The sequence below is a fragment of the Atractosteus spatula genome, assembly GCF_055471065.1.
Source record: "Atractosteus spatula isolate fAtrSpa1 chromosome 10 unlocalized genomic scaffold, fAtrSpa1.hap1 SUPER_10_unloc_1, whole genome shotgun sequence".
In the NCBI taxonomy this organism is placed as follows: Eukaryota; Metazoa; Chordata; class Actinopteri; order Semionotiformes; family Lepisosteidae; genus Atractosteus; species Atractosteus spatula.
Genome location: NW_028296612.1, coordinates 5,688,922 through 5,711,710, shown reverse-complemented (window position 1 = coordinate 5,711,710; position 22,789 = coordinate 5,688,922). Strand labels below are relative to the sequence as shown.

Here is a 22,789-nt window from a genome sequence, read left to right as displayed (position 1 = left end):
CTTTTATCCTGCTCTCACTGGGCTGTACTGCGCTGTACTGTGTTTTTACCCTGATCCTACTGGGCTGTACTGCGCTGTACTGTGTTTTTACCCTGCTCTCACTGGGCTGTACTGCGCTGTACTGTGCTTTTACCCTGTTCTTACTGGGCTTTACTGCGCTGTACTGTGCTTTTACCCTGATCTCACTGGGCTGTACTGTGTTTTTACCCTGATCTCACTGGGCTGTACTGCACTGTACTGTGCTTTTATCCTGCTCTCACTGGGCTGTACTGCGCTGTACTGTGTTTTTACCCTGATCCTACTGGGCTGTACTGCGCTGTACTGTGTTTTTTTGCCGTAAGAGAAGGAGAAAAGTTGTCAGGTTTGTCAGAAACAAAAGACCCCCAGTTCATCAAACTGTATCAAACTCCTACGCGTGATTGGAGCTATCTGCCTATTTAAATTAAATCCATATTCATGAATAATGTGCCTGTATCATGAATTTAATTAAACAGACGTTCATCCCGACATTTGTGTGCAGCTTTTCTTCTATACAGGACGAGACGACACTGCTCTAACGTGTATGAAGCGACTCGGTTTTCCAACGTCTTTGGAAATAAGCGTGAAGCAGACGGAGCTAAGACGATCTTTTCTTACGCTGAAATGTGGAAACGAGGTTTTAACAGTGTACGGTAGCCCGCCAGCGAGAACCCTGCCCTCTGACATCGGATCTGGATGTTCATTGGACACTTCTGCCGCCACTCCAGCCTGAGCCCCTTTTGCTGGGACGTGATTGGACGAGCTGCCGGAGAACCGCCTCTCTTTCTAAAGGTGATGGAGTAGACGTCACGCCACTCGATTCGGCCTCGCCGCCTTAAACGGGGGCAGGTGGGCGGGGCGCCGAGAGGGGGGGGGGGGGGGAGGGGCGGGATCGCCCAACCCGACCCGGCGATTGGACGCCGCGGATGTCCGTCACTCTGCAGCTCTGCCGCCGGACAGCTGGGTGAGTAATGGCGAGAACGGCGAGGCCACGAGCACGGTCGCTTCGCCCCGGCAGGCCCAGGTGACAAAACTACATTTCCCAGCAGGCGTCTGGCCTCTCCCCCTCCCGGGTCCGTCGCTTTGGCCAGGTGCTGGAGCCTATCCCAGCGGGCAACGGGCGCAAGGCAGGACACACCCCGGACGGGACACCAGTCCGTCACTGGACACACACACACACCAGGGTCGTTTCTTTCAGATAAGCGACTTTGCCCCCCCCCAGCCTGTCTGCTGCGGACTGCGGGAGCGACCCCACGCGAGCGCGGAGAGAACATGCGAACTCCACGCAGACAGCGCCCCCGGGAGTTGCACCCGGGGACCAACGCGCCTGTGTGCGCCGCCGACGTTCAGCTCCGCCCGTCCAGAATCCCCCGGGCCAGGGCTGGGCTGGGCCGGACTCGCTCAGTTCGTACACTGTTTACAGCTCCGCGCCCGAACATACGTGTCTATTTCCTCGCTCGGTACGTCCGTGTCCATAGCTGTGCGGCACACGCGTGTCCTTGCGTGTCTGTCCGGCGTGAGTCAGGTTCAGCCCGCCCAGACGTCCGCGCGACCCCCCCGGGAGACGTGCATTCAAACAGTCTACACGTACACGTTTCCGCTCTCTCCGTGTTCCCCTTAACACCGTGCGCGCTTGGCAACAGAGATGAAGAAATCGAACTGTTCTTCTGTGGCGCTCTTCCTGCGCGAGTCCCCTCTTTGTGGGGGGAATTTGAAGCGTCCGGGATGTACAGTGGATTCCCACTGGATGAGCGAGGAATAAACTCACAGGCACGCTGGGCTGGAGACGACGCCTATACGTGTGTGTGTGTGAGAGAGTGTGTGTGTGTGTGAGAGTGTGTGTGAGAGTGAGTGTGTGTGTGTGAGAGAGTGTGTGTGTGAGACTGTGTGAGAGTGAGTGTGTGTGAGAGTGAGTGTGTGTGTGTGAGAGAGTGTGTGTGTGAGACTGTGTGAGAGTGAGTGTGTGTGTGTGTGAGAGAATGAGAGTGTGTGAGAGTGTAAGTGTGTTTGTGTGAGACTGTGTGAGAGTGAGTGTGTGTGTGCGAGTGAGTGTGTATGTGTGAGTGTGTGTGAGTGTGTAAGTGTGTTTGTGAGAGTGTGAGTGTGTAAGTGTGTGTGTGAGAGTGTGTGTACTGTATCTATGAAAAACGGCGGTTTTCTAGGATTAACAGTGTGTCTGACCACCGGGCTGTTTCTGAACAAGCTGCTCAGTACGACCCGATAGCCCGGTAATAATAATAATAATAATAATAATAATAATAATAATAATAATGATGATGATGATGACGATGATGACGATGATTATTAATTGTATCGGGGTTATTATAATTTAATATTCTCTCTCTCTCTCTCCCCTCTCTCTCTCTCCCCCTCTCTCTCTCTCCGCCAATTCCGTTGGGTCCGGTCCGGTCCGGTCCGGTCCCTCCCCCGGCGCCTCGCAGCCTCCGCAGCTGCATAGCAACAGTAACCAAGGACCCGGTGTCTCGGTGACGCGAGAGAGAGAGAGGGGGAGAGAGGGAGGGGGAGAGAGAGAGAGAGGGGAGAGAGAGAGAGAAGGAGGGAGGGAGAGAGAGAGAGGGAGGGAGAGAGAGAGAAGGAGAGAGAGAGAGAGGGAGGGAGAGAGAGAGAGAGAGGGGGAGAGAGAGAGAGGGAGGGAGAGAAGGAGAGAGAGAGAGAGAGAAGGAGAGAGAGAGAAGGAGAGAGAGAGAGAGAGAAGGAGAGAGAGAGAGAAGGAGAGAGAGAGAGAGAGAGAGAGATGGCCTCTTTCATCGCCGCCCCGCGCCTCTCCTGTCGCGCGATCTGCCCCCCGTCTCCCTGCGTGCTCGTGTCATTTCTGGGGGGCATGAGTGTCATCTAATCCCGGGTGTCACTGCCGCGGCCATGCTGCCGGACTGACCCCGGCGACCGGCGACACGGGAGCGAGCGGTACCGAGCGGTACCGGTACCGCCCGGCGCAGCCCCGCCGCGAACGGGTCACTCCTCCTCCCGCCGGCGACACGGAACGGACTCGATCCGCCGCCGCCGCCGCCGCCGCTGCTGATCTCCGTGGTCGATGTTTCTGCGTCCAGGGAAGACAAGACACAGACAAGACAAGACCAGACAAGAACAGACACAGCTCGCCGTTCCCACCCGTTTTCCGGGTGTCCGTGTGCGTGTGCGTGGATCTATCGACGGGGCTCCGGCTGGACGGCCGGCGCAGCCACATTTAAACACGAACACCGGACCGGACCGGACCGGACCCCTCGGACCCCGGAGCGCGGGTTTTATTCCCCCGGAGCTGCTGCTGTTTCCGCGAACACATCGTCTCCTGTTGGGTGTTTCGGTTTTTCCTTCCTGCCGAGTCTCGGCCTTTCCGCGGCCGCCGGGGAGGTAAGCGCAGCGCGGGGCAGCGGTCGTGACGCTCCAGTAGCCCCTGGGGCCGTCTTTCTGTGCGGCTCGGGAGGGGGACCGCCGGCAGAGGGGGGCATCTGTACAGGACTGCAGGACAGAAACGCCCGTGGCTTCGCGGGAGATCGCTCACTGCTGTGGTCAGTGGGCTCGGATTAGTCTGGATATGATTATAATAACCCATCCAGCTCCCAGTCCAGTCCAGCCTGGAGAGTCTCAGACCGCCCTGTCAGTGTCAGTGGAGTCTGATTATAATCCCAGTGAAGAACTAGTCCAGCTCCCAGTCCAGTCCAGCCTGGAGAGCCTCAGACTGCTCTGTCAGTGTCAGTGGAGTCTGATTATAACCCCTCTGTCTCTCTCCCAGGATGGAGCTGTGCTCATTGCAGTGTGTGTGCTAACCCCTCTGTCTCTCTCCCAGGATGGAGCTGTGCTCAGTGCAGTGTGTGTGCTAACCCCTCTGTCTCTCTCCCAGGATGGAGTTGTGCTCAGTGCAGTGTGTGTGCTAACCCCTCTGTCTCTCTCCCAGGATGGAGCTGTGCTCAGTGCAGTGTGTGTGCTAACCCCTCTGTCTCTCCCAGGATGGAGCTGTGCTCAGTGCAGTGTGTGTGCTAACCCCTCTGTCTCTCCCAGGATGGAGCTGTGCTCAGTGCAGTGTGTGTGCTAACCCCTCTGTCTCTCCCAGGATGGAGCTGTGCTCAGTGCAGTGTGTGTGCTGACCCCTCTGTCTCTCCCAGGATGGAGCTGTGCTCAGTGCAGTGTGTGTGCTAACCCCTCTGTCTCTCTCCCAGGATGGAGTTGTGCTCAGTGCAGTGTGTGTGCTAACCCCTCTGTCTCTCTCAGGATGGAGCTGTGCTCAGTGCAGTGTGTGTGCTAACCCCTCTGTCTCTCCCAGGATGGAGCTGTGCTCAGTGCAGTGTGTGTGCTAACCCCTCTGTCTCTCTCCCAGGATGGAGCTGTACTCAGTGCAGTGTGTGTGCTAACCCCTCTATCTCTCCCAGGATGGAGCTGTGCTCAGTGCAGTGTGTGTGCTAACCCCTCTGTCTCTCTCCCAGGATGGAGTTGTGCTCAGTGCAGTGTGTGTGCTAACCCCTCTGTCTCTCTCAGGATGGAGCTGTGCTCAGTGCAGTGTGTGTGCTAACCCCTCTGTCTCTCTCCCAGGATGGAGCTGTGCTCAGTGCAGTGTGTGTGCTAACCCCTCTGTCTCTCTCCCAGGATGGAGCTGTGCTCAGTGCAGTGTGTGTGCTAACCCCTCTGTCTCTCCCAGGATGGAGCTGTGCTCAGTGCAGTGTGTGTGCTAACCCCTCTGTCTCTCCCAGGATGGAGCTGTGCTCAGTGCAGTGTGTGTGCTAACCCCTCTGTCTCTCTCCCAGGATGGAGCTGTGCTCAGTGCAGTGTGTGTGCTAACCCCTCTGTCTCTCCCAGGATGGAGCTGTGCTCAGTGCAGTGTGTGTGCTAACCCCTCTGTCTCTCCCAGGATGGAGCTGTGCTCAGTGCAGTGTGTGTGCTAACCCCTCTGTCTCTCCCAGGATGGAGTTGTGCTCAGTGCAGTGTGTGTGCTAACCCCTCTGTCTCTCCCAGGATGGAGCTGTGCTCAGTGCAGTGTGTGTGCTAACCCCTCTGTCTCTCCCAGGATGGAGCTGTGCTCGGCCCAGCTCCTGCTGGTGGCTGTGCTGGTGCTGCTGCCCCTGTTGTATGAGTGGAGCCCCTCCTTCAGGTACTACTGCAAACTGGGCTTCTTCTACGGCTGGATCCTGGCGCTGGCCGTGCTCGCAGTGCCCATCTGCGCCGCCAGGGGGCGCCACGTGGACAACATGAAGTGAGTGACGCCGTGGGCCCGGGCCGTCTTCCTCACCCCCGCCCCCCCCCGCCTGTGTGGTCTTCCTCACCCCCACCCCCGCCTGTCAGGTCTTCCTCATCCCCTGCCTGTGTGGTCTTCCTCACCCACACCCCCGCCTCTCAGGTCTTCCTCATCCCCTGCCTGTGTGGTCTTCCTCACCCACACCCCCGCCTGTCAGGTCTTCCTCATCCCCTGCCTGTGTGGTCTTCCTCACCCACACCCCTGCCTGTGTGGTCTTCCTCATCCCCCGCCTGTGTGGTCTTCCTCACCCCCACCCCTGCCTGTGTGGTCTTCCTCACCCCCACCCCCGCCTGTGTGGTCTTCCTCATCCCCCGCCTGTGTGGTCTTCCTCACCCCCACCCCTGCCTGTGTGGTCTTCCTCATCCCCTGCCTGTGTGGTCTTCCTCACCCCCACCCCCGCCTGTGTGGTCTTCCTCATCCCCTGCCTGTGTGGTCTTCCTCACCTCCACCCCTGCCTGTGTGGTCTTCCTCATCCCCCGCCTGTGTGGTCTTCCTCACCCCCACCCCTGCCTGTGTGGTCTTCCTCATCCCCTGCCTGTGTGGTCTTCCTCACTCCCACCACTATCTGTGTGATCTTCCTCACACCCCCCTACCTGTTTGGTCTTCCTCACCCCCTCACCCCCTGCCTGTCAGGTCTTCCTCATCCCCTGCCTGTGTGGTCTTCCTCACCCCCTGCCTGTGTGGTCTTCATCCCATATCCCAGAATTCCACACTGCGGTCAGGCGCACTGCCTTCTGGGTACAGGACGTCACTGCTGGGTTCGGCGCACACTGGCCTTCCGCTGCCAGGACGGTTCGGTTGGTTTCCAACGGTATAACGTCTGTAGATGATACACGCTCAGCTCGCGACACACGCTACAGGCTGCTCAAGGGATCCGTATCGCGCGATTCCTGACTCCGCACCGGCAGAAGACGAGACACCCCTCTCCCCTCTCCCTCTCCCTCTCCCAGGGTCCTGCAGTTCATGCTCCTGCATCTCAAGTACTTGTACCGGATCCGTGTGGAGGTGACGGGCTGGGAGAACTTCCCCCAGACTGGCTCCTACGTCGTCGTCTCCAACCACCAGAGCTCCCTGGACCTGCTGGGTCTGTACTCCTCTCTCTGTGTGTGAGGAGTGTCTCTGGGGTCTGTGTGAGGGTCTGGACTCCTCTCTCTGTGTGAGGAGTGCCTCTGGGGTCTGTGTGAGGGTCTGGACTCTTCTCTCTGTGTGAGGAGTGCCTCTGGGGTCTGTGTGAGGGTCTGGACTCCTCTCTCTGTGTGAGGAGCGTCTCTGGGGTCTGTGTGAGGGTCTGGACTCCTCTCTCTGTGTGAGGAGCGTTTCTGGGGTCTGTGTGAGGGTCTGGACTCATCTCCCTGTGTGAGGAGTGTCTCTGGGGTCTGTGTGAGGGTCTGGACTCCTCTCTCTGTGTGAGGAGTGTCTCTGGGGTCTGTGTGAGGGTCTGTGCTCCTCTCTCTGTGTGAGGAGTGTCTCTGGGGTCTGTGTGAGGGTCTGGACTCCTCTCTCTGTGTGAGGAGTGTCTCTGGGGTCTGTGTGAGGGTCTGTGCTCCTCTCTCTGTGTGAGGAGTGCCTCTGGGGTCTGTGTGAGGGTCTGGACTCCTCTCTCTGTGTGAGGAGTGTCTCTGGGGTCTGTGTGAGGGTCTGGACTCCTCTCTCTGTGTGAGGAGTGCCTCTGGGGTCTGTGTGAGGGTCTGGACTCCTCTCTCTGTGTGAGGAGTGTCTCTGGGGTCTGTGTGAGGGTCTGTGCTCCTCTCTCTGTGTGAGGAGTGTCTCTGGGGTCTGTGTGAGGGTCTGGACTCCTCTCTCTGTGTGAGGAGTGTCTCTGGGGTCTGTGTGAGGGTCTGGACTCCTCTCTCTGTGTGAGGAGTGTCTCTGGGGTCTGTGTGAGGGTCTGGACTCCTCTCTCTGTGTGAGGAGTGTCTCTGGGGTCTGTGTGAGGGTCTGTGCTCCTCTCTCTGTGTGAGGAGTGTCTCTGGGGTCTGTGTGAGGGTCTGTGCTCCTCTCTCTGTGTGAGGAGTGTCTCTGGGGTCTGTGTGAGGGTCTGGACTCCTCTCTCTGTGTGAGGAGTGTCTCTGGGGTCTGTGTGAGGGTCTGGACTCCTCTCTCTGTGTGAGGAGTGTCTCTGGGGTCTGTGTGAGGGTCTGGACTCCTCTCTCTGTGAGAGGAGTGCCTCTAGGGTCTGTGTGAGGGTCTGGACTCATCTCTCTGTGATCTATGTGCTTGTATTTTCTAGGGTTAATGGAAGTATTACCTCCTCGTTGCGTTCCTGTGGCAAAACGAGAGCTCCTATACGCCGGTTCGGCTGGACTGGCCTGCTGGCTGGCCGGAGTCGTCTTCATCAATCGCCGAAAAACCGACGACGCCATCGAGGTCCTCAGCGATACAGCGAAGGGCCTGCTGAAGGAAGACGTGAGTGACAGGCCGGCAGGTCTGGGAGAGGGGAGGAGGAGGAAAAGCCTCCCGTCAGGATCGATGGTTCACGCCCTCCATCTCTCCCCCCCCACCCCTCTCTCTCTCTCTGCAGGTGAGGGTGTGGATATTCCCAGAAGGAACCCGAAATCACGACGGCTCCATGCTCCCCTTCAAGAGGGGGGCGTTTCATCTGGCCGTACAGGCGCAGGTGAGCATGCTGGGAAATGTAGTTTTTTCTGGACGAGGGTGAGGATTGGTCGGCCGGCTGTTCGAAGAATCGCTCCTCAGTACAGAGACTGACTCTGTCTTTCAGGTGCCTATTGTTCCTGTAGTGATGTCGTCCTATAAAGACTTCTATGATAAAAAGCAGAAAAAGTTTAACAAAGGTATGGTATTCAAGATCTCTCTCCCAGTGCAGTGTTCGTGTACTGGAGTGTCCAGTCAGTGTGTGTGTATGAACCCCTCTCTCTCTCAGGGCAGTGTTCATGTACTGGAGTGTCCAGTCAGTGTGTGTGTATGAACCCCTCTCTCTCTCTCAGTGCAGTGTTCATGTACTGGAGTGTCCAGTCAGTGTGTGTGTATGAACCCCTCTCTCTCTCAGTGCAGTGTTCATGTACTGGAGTGTCCAGTCAGTGTGTGTGTATGAACCCCTCTCTCTCAGTGCAGTGTTCATGTACTGGAGTGTCCAGTCAGTGTGTCTGTATGAACCCCTCTCTCTCTCAGTGCAGTGTTCATGTACTGGAGTGTCCAGTCAGTGTGTCTGTATGAACCCCTCTCTCTCAGTGCAGTGTTCATGTACTGGAGTGTCCAGTCAGTGTGTGTGTATGAACCCCTCTCTCTCTCAGTGCAGTGTTCATGTACTGGAGTGTCCAGTCAGTGTGTCTGTATGAACCCCTCTCTCTCTCAGTGCAGTGTTCATGTACTGGAGTGTCCAGTCAGTGTGTCTGTATGAACCCCTCTCTCTCTCAGTACAGTGTTCATGTACTGGAGTGTCCAGTCAGTGTGTCTGTATGAACCCCTCTCTCTCTCAGTGCAGTGTTCATGTACTGGAGTGTCCAGTCAGTGTGTCTGTATGAACCCCTCTCTCTCAGTGCAGTGTTAGTGTACTGGAGTGTCCAGTCAGTGTGTGTGTATGAACCCCTCTCTCTCTCTCAGTGCAGTGTTCATGTACTGGAGTGTCCAGTCAGTGTGTCTGTATGAACCCCTCTCTCTCTCAGTGCAGTGTTCATGTACTGGAGTGTCCAGTCAGTGTGTCTGTATGAACCCCTCTCTCTCTCAGTGCAGTGTTAATGTACTGGAGTGTCCAGTCAGTGTGTCTGTATGAACCCCTCTCTCTCTCAGTGCAGTGTTAGTGTACTGGAGTGTCCAGTCAGTGTGTGTGTGTATTAACCCCTCTCTCTCTCTCTCAGGAAGGTGCCATGTTGTTATCCTCCCTCCTATCCAGACATGTGGTCTGTCTGCGGACTCGGTGCCCCAGCTGACTGAAGACACTCGTGAAATCATGTTGTCTGTCTTCACCCGGATTTCCCAGGACACACAACACACACCCACCGACACACAACACGCTACACACTGAAAGACTGAACAAGCAAACAGCACACACGGGTCAGCTGGGTGTCTGGTGCACAGACTGACACCCTGACCGACGAACCCACTGCCAACACTCTGATTGGGTGACGCTCTGACACACTGACCGACTGACACTCTGACACACTGACTGACCCCCTGCCTGACTGACCCTCTGGCACACTGACTGACCCCCTGCCTGACTGACCCCCTGCCTGACTGACCCTCTGGCACACTGACACTCTGACACACTGACCCTCTGACACACTGACTGACCCTCTGACACACTGACTGACCCCCTGCCTGACTGACCCTCTGGCACACTGACACTCTGACACAGTGACTGACCCTCTGACACACTGACCAGCCCTCAGACACACTGACCCTCTGACACAGTGACTGACCCCCTGCCTGACTGACCCCCTGCCTGTCTGACCCTCTGGCACACTGACTGACCCCCTGACTGACTGACCCCCTGCCTGACTGGCCCTCTGGCACACTGACTGACCCCCTGCCTGACTGGCCCCCTGCCTGACTGACCCTCTGACACACTGACTGACCCCCTGCCTGACTGACCCTCTGGCACACTGACACTCTGACACAGTGACTGAACCTCTGACACACTGACCAGCCCTCAGACACACTGACCCTCTGACACACTGACTGACCCCCTGCCTGACTGACCCTCTGGCACACTGACTGACCCCCTGCCTGACTGACCCTCTGGCACACTGACACTCTGACACAGTGACTGACCCTCTGACACACTGACCAGCCCTCAGACACACTGACCCTCTGACACACTGACTGACCCCCTGCCTGACTGACCCTCTGGCACACTGACTGACCCCCTGCCTGACTGACCCCCTGCCTGACTGACCCTCTGACACAGTGACTGACCCTCTGACACACTGACCCTCTGACACACTGACTGACCCCCTGCCTGTCTGACCCTCTGACACACTGACTGCCCCCCTGCCTGACTGACCCTCTCTCATCCAGAGACTCCCACTTCCAGTCCTGGCTGCTGGTCTCTCCCACGAGTTGGTCCACAGGGGGGCTCCAGCAAGCGGGCATGCGGTCTCAGACACCGGGGGTGGGGGGGGGCAAAGGTCACGGGGATGCCCTCCGCTGCCTGAGGTCCTGGGTTGATGGCCCCCCCCCCCCCCCTCCAGGCGCCCCGCTGCCCCCCCTGGCGCAGCAGCCTCTCTCCTGCCCCCTCTGCAGCTGGGCGCCGGGGCTGCTGGTGCAGAATCTGACCCGGACTGCGAGGTCATAGTCGATCTTTCGGCTTCAACCACAGCGCTGGGCAGCTTGTTCCCCACCCCCACCCCCCTCTGTGTACAGAAGAGCCTCCTGTCCTGACTGGAGGAGCTCACCCAGCTGTGTCTGGAGAGAAGCCAGGGTATCGGCCTCAACAGCAGGGCTGGGCAGCCTGTTCCCCACCCCCGCCCCCCTCTGTGTAAACACGTGATTTCTCAATACAAACCACTAGAGGGCAGTAGAGGACCCACCCAGTTAGTGTGACTGCTGGTAACTGGCTGCTCTGAGGATCTCATCTAGATGTTTCTAGAAGGAATCTGTTGTATCGTCGTCAGCAACACAGCTGGGCAGCTTGTTCCACACCCCCACCACCCTTCACGTAAGGAATACAAATCACTGAAAGTATCTGAGCTGAATTTACAGAGAAGAGGGACAGAAATCTTTCATTGCCAAACTTTGGTCATGGTTTGTGTGTTTTGAGTAAAGCGAGCGAACCTTCTCTTGGCCCTGTAGTCAGAGTGTGTGTGTGTGTGCTCTCTTCCTCTCTGCTCACAATGGTGTCTGTGGGAGATGTGCTATCCCTTGAAATAAAACTTGTGTTGTGATTGTACCTGCCTGGGCTCTGTCTCTCTCTCTCACACCCCGTCTCTCTCTCTCACACACACTGTCTCTCTCACACCCTGTCTCTCTCTCTCCTCTCTCACACCCTGTCTCTCTCTCTCCTCTCTCACACACACCCCGTCTCTCTCTCACACACACACACCCTGTCTCTCTCTCTCCTCTCTCACACACACCCCGTCTCTCTCTCTCACACACACACCCTATCTCTCTCTCTCACACACACACACACCCTGTCTCTCTCTCTCTCTCACACACACACACACCCTGTCTCTCTTTCTCACACACAGACAGCCTGTCTCAGGACAGTCCACTCTGACACAGTCCTTAGGGGAGAACTCTTTTATTCCACACAGAGGTCACTGCAAGGCCGAGCGGAGCGGAGAATCTCGGGGTTCAGCAGGAGGGGGCTCACTCTCGGGGTTCAGCAGGAGGGGGGGGGTTCACTCTCGGGGTTCAGCAGGAGAGGGGCTCACTCTCGGGGTTCAGCAGGAGGGGGGGGCTCACTCTCGGGGTTCAGCAGGGGGGGGGGCTCACTCCCGGGGGTTCAGCAGGAGGGGGGGGGGGGGCTCACTCCCGGGGGTTCAGCAGGTACAGGGGCTCACTCTCGGGGTTCAGCAGGAGAGGGGCTCACTCTCGGGGTTCAGCAGGAGGGGGGGGCTCACTCTCAGAGTTCAGCAGGAGAAGGGCTCACTCTCGGGGTTCAGCAGGAGGGGGGGGGCTCACTCCCGGGGTTCAGCAGGAGGGGGGGGGTCACTCTCGGGGGTTCAGCAGGTACAGGGGCTCACTCTCGGGGTTCAGCAGGAGAGGGGCTCACTCTCGGGGTTCAGCAGGAGGGGGGGTTCACTCTCGGGGTTCAGCAGGAGGGGGGGGCTCACTCCCGGGGTTCAGCAGGAGGGGAGGCTCAGTCTCGGGGTTCAGCAGGAGGGGGGGGGGGGGCTCACTCCCGGGGGTTCAGCAGGTACAGGGGCTCACTCTCGGGGTTCAGCAGGAGGGGGGGGTCACTCTCGGGGGTTCAGCAGGAGGGGGGGTTCACTCTCGGGGTTCAGCAGGAGGGGGGGGGGGGCTCACTCCCGGGGGTTCAGCAGGAGGGGGGGGGCTCACTCCCGGGGTTCAGCAGGAGGGGGGGGGTCACTCTCGGGGTTCAGCAGGAGGGGGGGTTCACTCTCGGGGTTCAGCAGGAGGGGGGGGGGGGGCTCACTCCCGGGGGTTCAGCAGGAGGGGGGGTTCACTCTCGGGGTTCAGCAGGAGGGGAGGCTCAGTCTCGGGGTTCAGCAGGAGGGGGGGGGCTCACTCCCGGGGTTCAGCAGGAGGGGGGGTCACTCTCGGGGGTTCAGCAGGTACAGGGGCTCACTCTCGGGGTTCAGCAGGAGGGGGGGGCTCACTCCCGGGGTTCAGCAGGTACAGGGGCTCACTCTCGGGGTTCAGCAGGTACAGGGGCTCACTCTCGGGGTTCAGCAGGAGGGGGGGGCTCACTCCCGGGGGTTCAGCAGGAGGGGGGGTTCACTCTCGGGGTTCAGCAGGAGGGGAGGCTCAGTCTCGGGGTTCAGCAGGAGGGGGGGGGGGGGCTCACTCCCGGGGGTTCAGCAGGTACAGGGGCTCACTCTCGGGGTTCAGCAGGAGGGGGGGGGGGGCTCACTCCCGGGGGTTCAGCAGGAGGGGGGGTTCACTCTCGGGGTTCAGCAGGAGGGGGGGGGTCACTCTCGGGGGTTCAGCAGGAGGGGGGGTTCACTCTCGGGGTTCAGCAGGAGGGGAGGCTCAGTCTCGGGGTTCAGCAGGAGGGGGCTCACTCTCGGGGTTCAGCAGGAGGGGGGGGGCTCACTCTCGGGGTTCAGCAGGAGGGGGGGGGTCACTCTCAGGGTTCAGCAGGAGGGGGCTCACTCTCGGGGTTCAGCAGGAGGGGGGGTTCACTCTCGGGGGTTCAGCAGGAGGGGGGGTTCACTCTCGGGGTTCAGCAGGAGGGGGGGGGGGGGTCACTCCCGGGGGTTCAGCAGGAGGGGGGGGGTTCACTCTCGGGGTTCAGCAGGAGGGGAGGCTCAGTCTCGGGGTTCAGCAGGAGGGGGGGGGGGGGCTCACTCCCGGGGGTTCAGCAGGAGGGGGGGTTCACTCTCGGGGTTCAGCAGGAGGGGGGGTTCACTCTCGGGGTTCAGCAGGAGGGGAGGCTCAGTCTCGGGGTTCAGCAGGAGGGGGGGGGGGGCTCACTCCCGGGGGTTCAGCAGGAGGGGGGGTTCACTCTCGGGGTTCAGCAGGAGGGGAGGCTCAGTCTCGGGGTTCAGCAGGAGGGGGGGGGGGGCTCACTCCCGGGGGTTCAGCAGGAGGGGGGGTTCACTCTCGGGGTTCAGCAGGAGGGGAGGCTCAGTCTCGGGGTTCAGCAGGAGGGGGGGGGGGGCTCACTCCCGGGGGTTCAGCAGGAGGGGGGGGGTCACTCCCGGGGGTTCAGCAGGAGGGGGGGTTCACTCTCGGGGTTCAGCAGGAGGGGGCTCACTCTCGGGGTTCAGCAGGAGGGGGGGGGGGGCTCACTCCCGGGGGTTCAGCAGGAGGGGGGGGGTCACTCTCAGGGTTCAGCAGGAGGGGGCTCAGTCTCGGGGTTCAGCAGGAGGGGGGGGGGGGCTCACTCCCGGGGGTTCAGCAGGAGGGGGGGTTCACTCTCGGGGTTCAGCAGGAGGGGAGGCTCAGTCTCGGGGTTCAGCAGGAGGGGGGGGGGGCTCACTCCCGGGGGTTCAGCAGGAGGGGGGGTTCACTCTCGGGGTTCAGCAGGAGGGGAGGCTCAGTCTCGGGGTTCAGCAGGAGGGGAGGCTCAGTCTCGGGGTTCAGCAGGAGGGGGGGGCTCACTCCCGGGGGTTCAGCAGGAGGGGGGGTTCACTCTCAGGGTTCAGCAGGAGGGGGGGGCTCACTCCCGGGGGTTCAGCAGGAGGGGGGGTTCACTCTCGGGGTTCAGCAGGAGGGGAGGCTCAGTCTCGGGGTTCAGCAGGAGGGGGGGGGGGGGCTCACTCCCGGGGGTTCAGCAGGTACAGGGGCTCACTCTCGGGGTTCAGCAGGAGGGGGGGGGGGGGCTCACTCCCGGGGGTTCAGCAGGAGGGGGGGTTCACTCTCGGGGTTCAGCAGGAGGGGGGGGGTCACTCTCGGGGGTTCAGCAGGAGGGGGGGTTCACTCTCGGGGTTCAGCAGGAGGGGAGGCTCAGTCTCGGGGTTCAGCAGGAGGGGGCTCACTCTCGGGGTTCAGCAGGAGGGGGGGGGCTCACTCTCGGGGTTCAGCAGGAGGGGGGGGGTCACTCTCAGGGTTCAGCAGGAGGGGGCTCACTCTCGGGGTTCAGCAGGAGGGGGGGTTCACTCTCGGGGGTTCAGCAGGAGGGGGGGTTCACTCTCGGGGTTCAGCAGGAGGGGGGGGGGGGGGTCACTCCCGGGGGTTCAGCAGGAGGGGGGGGGTTCACTCTCGGGGTTCAGCAGGAGGGGAGGCTCAGTCTCGGGGTTCAGCAGGAGGGGGGGGGGGGGCTCACTCCCGGGGGTTCAGCAGGAGGGGGGGTTCACTCTCGGGGTTCAGCAGGAGGGGGGGTTCACTCTCGGGGTTCAGCAGGAGGGGAGGCTCAGTCTCGGGGTTCAGCAGGAGGGGGGGGGGGGCTCACTCCCGGGGGTTCAGCAGGAGGGGGGGTTCACTCTCGGGGTTCAGCAGGAGGGGAGGCTCAGTCTCGGGGTTCAGCAGGAGGGGGGGGGGGGCTCACTCCCGGGGGTTCAGCAGGAGGGGGGGTTCACTCTCGGGGTTCAGCAGGAGGGGAGGCTCAGTCTCGGGGTTCAGCAGGAGGGGGGGGGGGGCTCACTCCCGGGGGTTCAGCAGGAGGGGGGGGGTCACTCCCGGGGGTTCAGCAGGAGGGGGGGTTCACTCTCGGGGTTCAGCAGGAGGGGGCTCACTCTCGGGGTTCAGCAGGAGGGGGGGGGGGGCTCACTCCCGGGGGTTCAGCAGGAGGGGGGGGGTCACTCTCAGGGTTCAGCAGGAGGGGGCTCAGTCTCGGGGTTCAGCAGGAGGGGGGGGGGGCTCACTCCCGGGGGTTCAGCAGGAGGGGGGGTTCACTCTCGGGGTTCAGCAGGAGGGGAGGCTCAGTCTCGGGGTTCAGCAGGAGGGGGGGGGGGCTCACTCCCGGGGGTTCAGCAGGAGGGGGGGTTCACTCTCGGGGTTCAGCAGGAGGGGAGGCTCAGTCTCGGGGTTCAGCAGGAGGGGAGGCTCAGTCTCGGGGTTCAGCAGGAGGGGGGGGCTCACTCCCGGGGGTTCAGCAGGAGGGGGGGTTCACTCTCAGGGTTCAGCAGGAGGGGGCTCAGTCTCGGGGGTTCAGCAGGAGGGGGGGTTCACTCTCGGGGTTCAGCAGGAGGGGGCTCAGTCTCGGGGTTCAGCAGGAGGGGGGGTTCACTCTCGGGGTTCAGCAGGAGGGGGCTCAGTCTCGGGGTTCAGCAGGAGGGGGGGGGGGGGCTCACTCCCGGGGGTTCAGCAGGAGGGGGGGGGTCACTCTCGGGGTTCAGCAGGAGGGGAGGCTCAGTCTCGGGGTTCAGCAGGAGGGGGGGCTCACTCTCGGGGTTCAGCAGGAGGGGGGGGCTCACTCCCGGGGTTCAGCAGCCGCAGCGGCTCGGCGTGGGGGTCGGCGCTGGGGTAGAAGAAGGGGTACAGGGGCTCCCCGAAGGGCGCCCCGGCGTAGGTGAGCAGGGGCTCCATGCGGTCGGCGTCGTAGAAGGAGAGCTGGCCCCCCTCGCAGTCCAGGAAGACCCCCACGCGGCGGCAGGCCCGGCCCCCCACCGTCCAGAAGCCGCCGTCGAGCGCCAGGACCACCCAGCCCGCGCGCTCGGCGCCCGCCTCGGCCACGCCCACGTCCCAGTCCGGCCGGTCGCCCACGTCCACCTCCCAGTAGTGCCGGCCGCGCGAGAAGGCCTGGCGGGCCAGCGCGCAGGGCGTGACCTCGAAGCGCTCGGCCGGCGGCGGGGGGCTGGCCGGGGGGCTGGCCGGGGGGCTGGAGGGGCCCCCCCCGGGCGGCGCCGGCGGCTCGCGGGGCGCGTGGCTGTACCGGGCCGCCGTCAGGTCGGCCGACAGCGACAGGAAGGGGTTGGCCGTGGCGGGGTCGAGGGTCAGAGGGCACGGCGCTGTGGGGGGGGGGGGGGGAGAGAGGTCGCAGGTCAGCAGCACACCACCACCGCAACAAAATAATAATAATAATAATAATAATAACTCAGCAACAGGGCTGGGCAGCCTGTTCCCCACCCCCACCCCTCTCTGTGTACAGAAGAGCCTCCTGTCCTGACTGGAGGAGCTCACCCAGCTGTGTCTGGAGAGAAGCCAGGGTATCGGCTTCAACAACAGGGCTGGGCAGCTTGTTCCCCACCCCCACCCCCCTCTGTGTACAGAAGAGCCTCCTGTCCTGACTGGAGGAGCTCACCCAGCTGTGTCTGGAGAGAAGCCAGGGTATCGGCTTCAACCACAGGGCTGGGCAGCTTGTTCCCCACCCCCACCCCCCTCTGTGTACAGTAGAGCCTCCTGTCCTGACTGGAGGAGCTCACCCAGCTGTGTCTGGAGAGAAGCCAGGGTATCGGCTTCAACCACAGGGCTGGGCAGCTTGTTCCCCACCCCCACCCCCCTCTGTGTACAGAAGAGCCTCCTGTCCTGACTGGAGGAGCTCACCCAGCTGTGTCTGGAGAGAAGCCAGGGTATCGGCTTCAACAACAGGGCTGGGCAGCTTGTTCCCCACCCCCACCCCCCTCTGTGTACAGAAGAGCCTCCTGTCCTGACTGGAGGAGCTCACCCAGCTGTGTCTGGAGAGAAGCCAGGGTATCGGCTTCAACCACAGGGCTGGGCAGCTTGTTCCCCACCCCCACCCCCCTCTGTGTACAGTAGAGCCTCCTGTCCTGACTGGAGGAGCTCACCCAGCTGTGTCTGGAGAGAAGCCAGGGTATCGGCTTCAACCACAGGGCTGGGCAGCTTGTTCCCCACCCCCACCCCCCTCTGTGTACAGTAGAGCCTCCTGTCCTGACTGGAGGAGCTCACCCAGCTGTGTCTGGAGAGAAGCCAGGGTATCGGCTTCAACCACAGGGCTGGGCAGCTTGTTCCCCACCCCCACCACTCTCTGTGTACAGTAGAGCCTCCTGTCCTGACTGGAGGAGCTCACCCAGCTGTGTCTGGAGAGAAGCCAGGGTATCGGCTTCAACAGCAGGGCTGGGCAGCTTGTTCCCCACCCCCACCCCCCTCTGTGTACAGTAGAGCCTCCTGTCCTGACTGGAGGAGCTCACCCAGCTGTGTCTGGAGAGAAGCCAGGGTATCGGCTTCAACCACAGGGCTGGGCAGCTTGTTCCCCACCCCCACCCCCCTCTGTGTACAGAAGAGCCCCCTGTCCTGACTGGAGGAGCTCACCCAGCTGTGTCTGGAGAGAAGCCAGGGTATCGTCTTCAACCACAGGGCTGGGCAGCTTGTTCCACACCCCCGCCCCCCTCTGTGTACAGTAGAGCCTCCTGTCCTGACTGGAGGAGCTCATCCAGCTGTGTCTGGAGAGAAGCCCCAGGGTATCGGCTTCAACCACAGGGCTGGGCAGCTTGTTCCCCACCCCCACCCCCCTCTGTGTACAGTAGAGCCTCCTGTCCTGACTGGAGGAGCTCACCCAGCTGTGTCTGGAGAGAAGCCAGGGTATCGGCTTCAACCACAGGGCTGGGCAGCTTGTTCCCCACCCCCACCACTCTCTGTGTACAGTAGAGCCTCCTGTCCTGACTGGAGGAGCTCACCCAGCTGTGTCTGGAGAGAAGCCAGGGTATCGGCTTCAACAGCAGGGCTGGGCAGCTTGTTCCCCACCCCCACCCCCCTCTGTGTACAGTAGAGCCTCCTGTCCTGACTGGAGGAGCTCACCCAGCTGTGTCTGGAGAGAAGCCAGGGTATCGGCTTCAACCACAGGGCTGGGCAGCTTGTTCCCCACCCCCACCCCCCTCTGTGTACAGAAGAGCCCCCTGTCCTGACTGGAGGAGCTCACCCAGCTGTGTCTGGAGAGAAGCCAGGGTATCGGCTTCAACCACAGGGCTGGGCAGCTTGTTCCCCACCCCCACCCCCTCTGTGTACAGTAGAGCCTCCTGTCCTGACTGGAGGAGCTCACCCAGCTGTGTCTGGAGAGAAGCCAGGGTATCGGCTTCAACCACAGGGCTGGGCAGCTTGTTCCCCACCCCCACCCCCCTCTGTGTACAGTAGAGCCTCCTGTCCTGACTGGAGGAGCTCACCCAGCTGTGTCTGGAGAGAAGCCAGGGTATCGGCTTCAACCACAGGGCTGGGCAGCTTGTTCCCCACCCCCACCCCCCTCTGTGTACAGTAGAGCCTCCTGTCCTGACTGGAGGAGCTCACCCAGCTGTGTCTGGAGAGAAGCCAGGGTATCGGCTTCAACAGCACGGCTGGGCAGCTTGTTCCCCACCCCCACCCCCCTCTGTGTACAGTAGAGCCTCCTGTCCTGACTGGAGGAGCTCACCCAGCTGTGTCTGGAGAGAAGCCAGGGTATCGGCTTCAACCACAGGGCTGGGCAGCTTGTTCCCCACCCCCACCCCCCTCTGTGTACAGTAGAGCCTCCTGTCCTGACTGGAGGAGCTCACCCAGCTGTGTCTGGAGAGAAGCCAGGGTATCGGCTTCAACAGCAGGGCTGGGCAGCTTGTTCCCCACCCCCACCCCCCTCTGTGTACAGTAGAGCCTCCTGTCCTGACTGGAGGAGCTCACCCAGCTGTGTCTGGAGAGAAGCCAGGGTATCGGCTTCAACAGCAGGGCTGGGCAGCCTGTTCCCCACCCCCACCACTCTCTGTGTGAAGCCGTGCACGGAGAGTGCCGAGTAACGAGAGGAGGCCGAGGGTCGTGCTCGTACAGCTCTGCTCCTGTGGTGACTGCGTGCAGGTGTGTGTGTGTGTGTGCTGGTGTGTGAGTGCTGTTAACTCGTGAAGCGATCGCTCGCCCGCCCACTCGGAAAAAGACAGAGGCGGGAGAGAGACCCAGGCTCTATTCTGAGAGACAGCGGGGCCTCGTTCAACTGTAACACACACCGCGCAAAACCACAGACACACACACACACCGAGAGGAGTTTCACTCTTACTATGACCTTACTGTAACAGACTGCTCTACTGTACTGGGACTGGAGCTCCTACTGTAACAGGACTGTTCTACTGCACTGGGACTGGAGCTCCTACTGTAACAGACTGCTCTACTGCACTGGGACTGGAGCTCCTACTGTAACAGACTGGTCTACTGCACTGGGACTGGAGCTCCTACTGTAACAGACTGCTCTACTGCACTGGGACTGGAGCTCCTACTGTAACAGACTGGTCTACTGCACTGGGACTGGAGCTCCTACTGTAACAGACTGCTCTACTGCACTGGGACTGGAGCTCCTATTGTAACAGACTGGTCTACTGGGACTACTGGGACTGGAGCTCCTATTGTAACAGACTGGTCTACTGCACTGGGACTGGAGCTCCTATTGTAACAGACTGCTCTACTGCACTGGGACTGGAGCTCCTACTGTAACAGACTGCTCTACTGGGACTACTGGGACTGGAGCTCCTACTGTAACAGACTGCTCTACTGCACTGGGACTGGAGCTCCTACTGTAACAGACTGCTCTACTGCACTGGGACTGGAGCTCCTATTGTAACAGACTGCTCTACTGGGACTACTGGGACTGGAGCTCCTACTGTAACAGACTGCTCTACTGGACTGGGACTGGAGCTCCTATTGTAACAGACTGGTCTACTGGACTGGGACTGGAGCTCCTACTGTAACAGACTGTTCTACTGCACTGGGACTGGAGCTCCTATTGTAACAGACTGCTCTACTGGACTGGGACTGGAGCTCCTATTGTAACAGACTGCTCTACTGGACTGGGACTGGAGCTCCTACTGTAACAGACTGTTCTACTGGACTGGGACTGGAGCTCCTATTGTAACAGACTGCTCTACTGGACTGGGACTGGAGCTCCTATTGTAACAGACTGCTCTACTGGACTGGGACTGGAGCTCCTATTGTAACAGACTGGTCTACTGGACTGGGACTGGAGCTCCTACTGTAACAGACTGGTCTACTGCACTGGGACTGGAGCTCCTACTGTAACAGACTGCTCTACTGGACTGGGACTGGAGCTCCTATTGTAACAGGACTGTTCTACTGGACTGGGACTGGAGCTCCTACTGTAACAGACTGCTCTACTGGACTGGGACTGGAGCTCCTATTGTAACAGACTGGTCTACTGGACTGGGACTGGAGCTCCTATTGTAACAGGACTGTTCTACTGCACTGGGACTGGAGCTCCTATTGTAACAGACTGTTCTACTGCACTGGGACTGGAGCTCCTATTGTAACAGACTGTTCTACTGGACTGGGACTGGAGCTCCTACTGTAACAGACTGTTCTACTGGACTGGGACTGGAGCTCCTACTGTAACAGACTGTTCTACTGGACTGGGACTGGAGCTCCTATTGTAACAGACTGTTCTACTGGACTGGGACTGGAGCTCCTACTGTAACAGACTGTTCTACTGGACTGGGACTGGAGCTCCTACTGTAACAGACTGGTCTACTGGACTGGGACTGAAGACTGGGACTGTTTATGAACTCGGTGACTGTGCAGTGTGTGTGTGTGTGTGTTGTTTATGAACTCGGTGACTGTGCAGTGTGTGTGTGTGTTGTTTATGAACTCGGTGACTGTGCAGTGTGTGTGTGTGTGTGTGTTGTTTATGAACTCGGTGACTGTGCAGTGTGTGTGTGTGTGTATCCTGTTTATGAGAGAAACACCTGCTGCAGCCTCTCCTCTCCTCTCCTCTCGCCTGACTCTGCAGTTTCCTGCCGCGCTGACTCAGAGTGGGAACCGCAGACAGGCTGCTACTGCAGCAGGGCACCTGAGGACAGCCCCTCGGCCCTGCCCCCCCACCCTGCCCCCCCGCGGCTCACCTGGGTCCAGCACCCGCCGCATTCTCCTCCACACGGCCCACTGCAGGGGGCCCCCGTACAGGCCCAGGTCCAGCTGCCCGCCGGCGGCGTCGGGCACGGCCAGCGGCGCCCTCAGCCTGCGACACACCGACATCATCAGGAGAGGTGCGCTCTGGGACATGTAGTCCCGAGCCAGGGCCGCGGGCGAGGGGGAGGGGGGTCTTCCTCACCTCTGCGTCATCTCCTGCAGATCCTGCTGAGACAGCCGCGCAGGGAGCAGGGCAACTCATTAATTGGGCCTACAATCTGGATTCCTCACCCTCCCATCGGGGCAGTGACAGCCTCGTTACCTCGTTAACTCGTCACAGGAAGGGGGAGAGACTTGCCTCGATGAGGGCCGGGGCGTGGCGCGCCTCCTGCCGCAGCCGGCCCCGGAGCGACGTCACTTCCTGCAGCAGGCCGGCCACTTCCTGGGCGGCGCGGCCGGCCGCCGCCTCCCGGAGCCCCAGCAGGCGGTCCAGGTCGGAGTCCAGCCGGGAGCACAGCGCCCCCTTCTCCCCCTCCAGGAACTGCAGGAGCGGGTCCACCTGGCTCACGATGCCCGCCCTCAGGGCGGCGGCCGACTCCTGCGCAGGATGGGGGGGGGGCGGGAGGGGGTCAGCGCTGCGGCATTGTGGGAGATCGGCACGCACGCACGCGCACACACGCACACGCGCAGCGCGACAGCGGCGCTCCCCACCTCTCACCTTCAGCTCCTGGATTTCCTTCTCCGTCTCGAGCTGAAAAATCTCCACTCGTTCCTTCTGCTTCTCAAAGTCTCGCAGAGCCTCCAGGAAATTATCCTGCAAGAGACACAGTCTCTCTGTGTGAGGAGTGTCTCTGGGGTCTGTGTGAGGGTCTGGACTCCTCTCTCTGTGTGAGGAGTGTCTCTGGGGTCTGTGTGAGGGTCTGGACTCCTCTCTCTGTGTGAGGAGTGTCTCTGGGGTCTGTGTGAGGGTCTGGACTCCTCTCTCTGTGTGAGGAGTGTCTCTGGGGTCTGTGTGAGGGTCTGGACTCTTCTCTCAGTGTGAGGAGTGCCTCTGGGGTCTGGACTCATCTCTCTCACCTCGCACTGCGTGAGGACCTCCTCCAGGGGCGCCAGGCTGTGAGTCTTGTGCTCCTTGGAGACGGCGCACACCACGCAGATGGCCACGCTCTCCTCCAGGCAGTACACTTTCAGGGGCTCGCTGTGGGTGGGGCACCCGCCCGCCCCTCCTCCTGCCCCCGCCCCCTCCCTCCCCCCGCCCCTGCCCTGCTGCCCTTCACCCTGCTCCCCTGCCCCCTGCCCCTCCGCGGGCCCCGGGAGCGAGGCGGGCGCAGGAGGCGGCGGCCGGGCGGCGTCGCCCCCTGGTGCCGGCCGGCGGTACTGCAGGCCCAGCCCCCGGACCCGCTCCACGATCTTGGCCAGCAGCTTGTTGCTCTTCAGGGTGAACTGGGGGAAGATCTCACGGCACAGCAGGCAGGTGTAGCCCCCCTCGCCCTCTCCCCCTCCCCCTCCTCCTCCTCCCCCTCCTCCTCCCTCTTTCCAGTAGTCCAGGATGCACTGGCGGCAGTAGTTGTGCTCGCAGTCCAGCCGGACCGGGTCGGAGAAGAGGGCGGAGCACAGCGGGCACGTCACCTCACTGGCCAGGCTCTGGGCCAGCCCCGCCTCCTCCGGTGATGTCATCCCTGCTTCTGTACACCTGAACACGGCACTGAGAGAGAGAGGGGTTCATACAGACAC

The 22,789-nt window shown here is 61.0% G+C and overlaps 2 protein-coding genes across 2 annotated transcripts; one reads left to right on the top strand and one right to left on the bottom strand.

Moving 5' to 3' along the window:
* Positions 1–2,539: 2,539 nt before the first annotated feature.
* On the top strand, positions 2,540–11,111 carry LOC148813620 (1-acyl-sn-glycerol-3-phosphate acyltransferase alpha-like). Its single transcript, XM_088908014.1, has 7 exons — positions 2,540–3,387; positions 5,036–5,221; positions 6,214–6,347; positions 7,494–7,669; positions 7,785–7,880; positions 7,986–8,058; positions 9,082–11,111. The coding sequence occupies exons 1-7, from the start codon at positions 3,071–3,073 to the stop codon at positions 9,246–9,248; spliced, it is 1,149 nt and encodes a 382-aa protein (XP_088764140.1). The 5' UTR covers positions 2,540–3,070; the 3' UTR covers positions 9,249–11,111.
* Positions 11,112–15,670: 4,559 nt separating this feature from the next.
* Positions 15,671–22,732, bottom strand: LOC148813619 (E3 ubiquitin-protein ligase TRIM11-like). Its single transcript, XM_088908070.1, has 6 exons — positions 22,133–22,732; positions 21,774–21,869; positions 21,414–21,653; positions 21,258–21,280; positions 21,049–21,164; positions 15,671–16,239 (listed from the first exon to the last, which is right to left on the bottom strand). The coding sequence occupies exons 1-6, from the start codon at positions 22,730–22,732 to the stop codon at positions 15,671–15,673; spliced, it is 1,644 nt and encodes a 547-aa protein (XP_088764196.1).
* Between the last annotated feature and the right edge of the window lie 57 nt (positions 22,733–22,789).

Bases quoted from the DNA above. Each gene is read 5' to 3' on its own strand.
- LOC148813620 (XM_088908014.1), top strand. From the start codon at position 3,071: ATGTTTCTGCGTCCAGGGAAGACAAGACACAGACAAGACAAGACCAGA. The intron at 3,388-5,035 runs GTAAGCGCAGCG...TGTCTCTCCCAG, and splicing joins TTTCCGCGGCCGCCGGGGAG to GATGGAGCTGTGCTCGGCCC. The intron at 5,222-6,213 runs GTGAGTGACGCC...TCCCTCTCCCAG, and splicing joins CGCCACGTGGACAACATGAA to GGTCCTGCAGTTCATGCTCC.
- LOC148813619 (XM_088908070.1), bottom strand. From the start codon at position 22,732: ATGACATCACCGGAGGAGGCGGGGCTGGCCCAGAGCCTGGCCAGTGAG. The intron at 21,654-21,773 runs GTGAGAGGTGGG...CATCCTGCGCAG, and splicing joins AGGAAATCCAGGAGCTGAAG to GAGTCGGCCGCCGCCCTGAG. The intron at 21,165-21,257 runs GTGAGGAAGACC...GGTGTGTCGCAG, and splicing joins CTGCAGGAGATGACGCAGAG to GCTGAGGGCGCCGCTGGCCG.